General features: G+C 45.6%; 1 protein-coding gene across 1 annotated transcript in view; it reads left to right on the forward strand.

Moving 5' to 3' along the window:
* il12b2 (interleukin 12B 2) overlaps positions 1-2500 on the forward strand; it is a 5077-nt gene that overhangs the window by 105 nt on the left and 2472 nt on the right. Inside the window, exons 1-6 of the mRNA XM_083673118.1 lie at positions 1-3; positions 524-605; positions 1003-1263; positions 1491-1593; positions 1846-2060; positions 2203-2354. The exon at positions 1-3 is cut by the window's left edge and continues 105 nt beyond it. Coding sequence (XP_083529244.1) covers positions 1-3; positions 524-605; positions 1003-1263; positions 1491-1593; positions 1846-2060; positions 2203-2354 — 816 coding nt within the window. The remainder of the gene's footprint in view (positions 4-523; positions 606-1002; positions 1264-1490; positions 1594-1845; positions 2061-2202; positions 2355-2500) is intronic.

Genomic DNA, 2500 nt, shown 5'->3' on the forward strand with positions numbered 1-2500 from the left:
ATGGTAAGCTATAGGCGGCGCAGCTAGAAGAGAAGCGCTCCTGCAGTGGATCTGCGCCAATGCACCGAACTGTACTTCTTTTGCATAAAGCTTGTTTTGATGAGGATATAGATCATTTGATGCTATATATAGCCTATGTGTGTATGTTTTCTATAATAGAAAAAAAGAAGCTACTTTAGGCTGTTGTTAGTGTTGATAATCACTGATGGTTGAAGACATGCATTGATTCTGTTGAAAATTATACAGGTGGAATGTAGATATGTATATATTTTGTATTTGTTGAGAATTAATTTTAAGTTTTGTATTTTATGTCATGATTATACGGTTTGGCTTTAGGTAGTAGGCATCTGGAGCGGGGCACCGGGTGCGTTGAAATGTTGAAATGAAAAAAAAAAACAAGTCTTCACTAGTCTTTCTGACCATGGCGGAGAAAGTGGCAGTTGTGATCATTTCAACCACTTTATCCTGTGTACTAGCATGGTCAGCCTACTGACTATCCTCCCTCTCTCTTTCTCTCTTACAGATGACTGCCGGACCATGGGTGTTCATGCTCCTCTGTGTCAGTCTGCCAGGACTGGATGGACTCACCTCCTTTCCTGACAACTGTAAGTGTGTGTGTGTGTGTGTGTGTGTGTGTGTGTGTGTGTGTGTGTATGTATAATACCAGTCAAAAGTTTGGACACACCTTCTCATTCAATGGTTTTTCTTTATTTTTTATTATTTTCTACATTGTAGATTAATATTGAAGACATCAAAACTATGAAGGAACACATATGGAATTATGTAGTAAACAAAAAAGTGTTAAACAAACCAGAATAGAAACCAGTTTATATTTTAGATTCTTCAAAGTAGCCACCTTTTGCTTTGATGACAGCTTTGCACACTCTTGGCAAGGTGTATCTAAACCTTTGACTGGTGCTGTGTGTTTGAGTTGTATGTTTTTCTCTTTCACACTGACCTGTGTGTGTGTGTGTGTGTGTGTGTCTGCTTGTGTCTCTACAGTTGTAGTTGGTAAGAGGGACAGTCCCGTGACTCTGCGCTGCCACACAGCGGTCACCGGTGCAGTGACCTGGCAGGTGGAGAGGGACGGGGACAGAGAGGACGTGGAGGACTCAGAAGACGCCAGGGTCGTAGGTCGTGACCTGGTGCTGAGCGAGGTAGACACACCCTCGGTAGGAGAGTACAGCTGCTGGAGCGGAGGTCGGAAGCTAGGATCCACCTATCTGCTGTTGGATGTGGAGGAGAATGAGGAAGAGGGGCCTGGTGAGTGTGTTTGGATGTGGCTCCTTTTTTCTTTGCACTTTAGCTATTCTGTGTTCACAAACCTCCTCATCACATATTCACTTTACCTTATCATTGTCTACCATCTACTTCCCTCTTTTGTTCACCTCTGTGTGTGTGTGTGTGTGTGTGTGTGTGTGTGTGTGTGTGTGTGTGTGTGTGTGTGTGTGTGTGTGTGTGTGTGTGTGTGTGTACTTCTCTGTCTGTAGAGTCCCTGATAAGCTGCCGAGCAAAGACTTATGACTGCTCCTTCACCTGTAACTGGACCCACAGTGAATTCACCGCCGTCCGCCTTGGTCAGGGCCGTGGCTGGTAATGCACATGACTGAAAATACACACAGATAGAACCACTGTCATCATATACAGACTGACTTTGGAACAGTTAAGCCACTGATGAGTAGACAGACAGACAGACAGACAGACAGACAGACAGACAGACAGACAGAGACAGACACAGACAGACAGACAGACAGACAGACAGACAGACAGACAGACAGACAGACAGACCAAATATTGATAGTTTATCAATAGAATATATGCTCATGTAACCCCCTGTGTCCCCAGTATTGTTGGTGTCCCCAGTATTGTTGGTGAGGAGGACCCTTGCCTCTGGGTCAACCCCAGCCTGAGCTCAGGTCCAGAGGGGGCGTTTACGTTTGAGCTGTCCCACTCCCTCTCGCCCTACGCCGAGGAGAGCGCCGCCCTAGTGGTCACAGCAGAGGCCATCAACAGCTACTCCTACCTCAGGAAGACCAAGCAATTTTACCTACGAGACATTGGTGTGTGTGTGTGTGTGTGTGTGTGTGTGTGTGTGTGTGTGTGTGTGTGTGTCTGTGTCTGTGTCTGTGTGTCTGTGTGTGTGTCGGGTTTGTTGGAAGGTGATTGGTTGACAGTGTGACCTTTGCTCTTTAACCCCTGCAGTCCAGCCTGACAGTCCCGAGGGAGTAAAGTGTCAACAGATGAGGGACGGGAGGCTGAAGGTGACCGTGGAGCCACCAACGACCTGGGCCTCTCCTCCCAGCTACTTCCCCTTGGAACACGAGGTCGAGTACTTGTACAAGGACAATGGCAAGGTACATACAGTACAAAATACAGTACATCCATACATTTATTTACATTTACATTTAGGGCATTTAGCAGATGCCTTTATCCAAAGCGACTTACTACAAATACATTTGTTTAAGTAAGTGAATCATCTATCCAACAGTCATCATAAGAT

This window comes from Argentina silus (assembly GCF_951799395.1).
Source record: "Argentina silus genome assembly, chromosome: 7".
Lineage (NCBI taxonomy): Eukaryota > Metazoa > Chordata > Actinopteri > Argentiniformes > Argentinidae > Argentina > Argentina silus.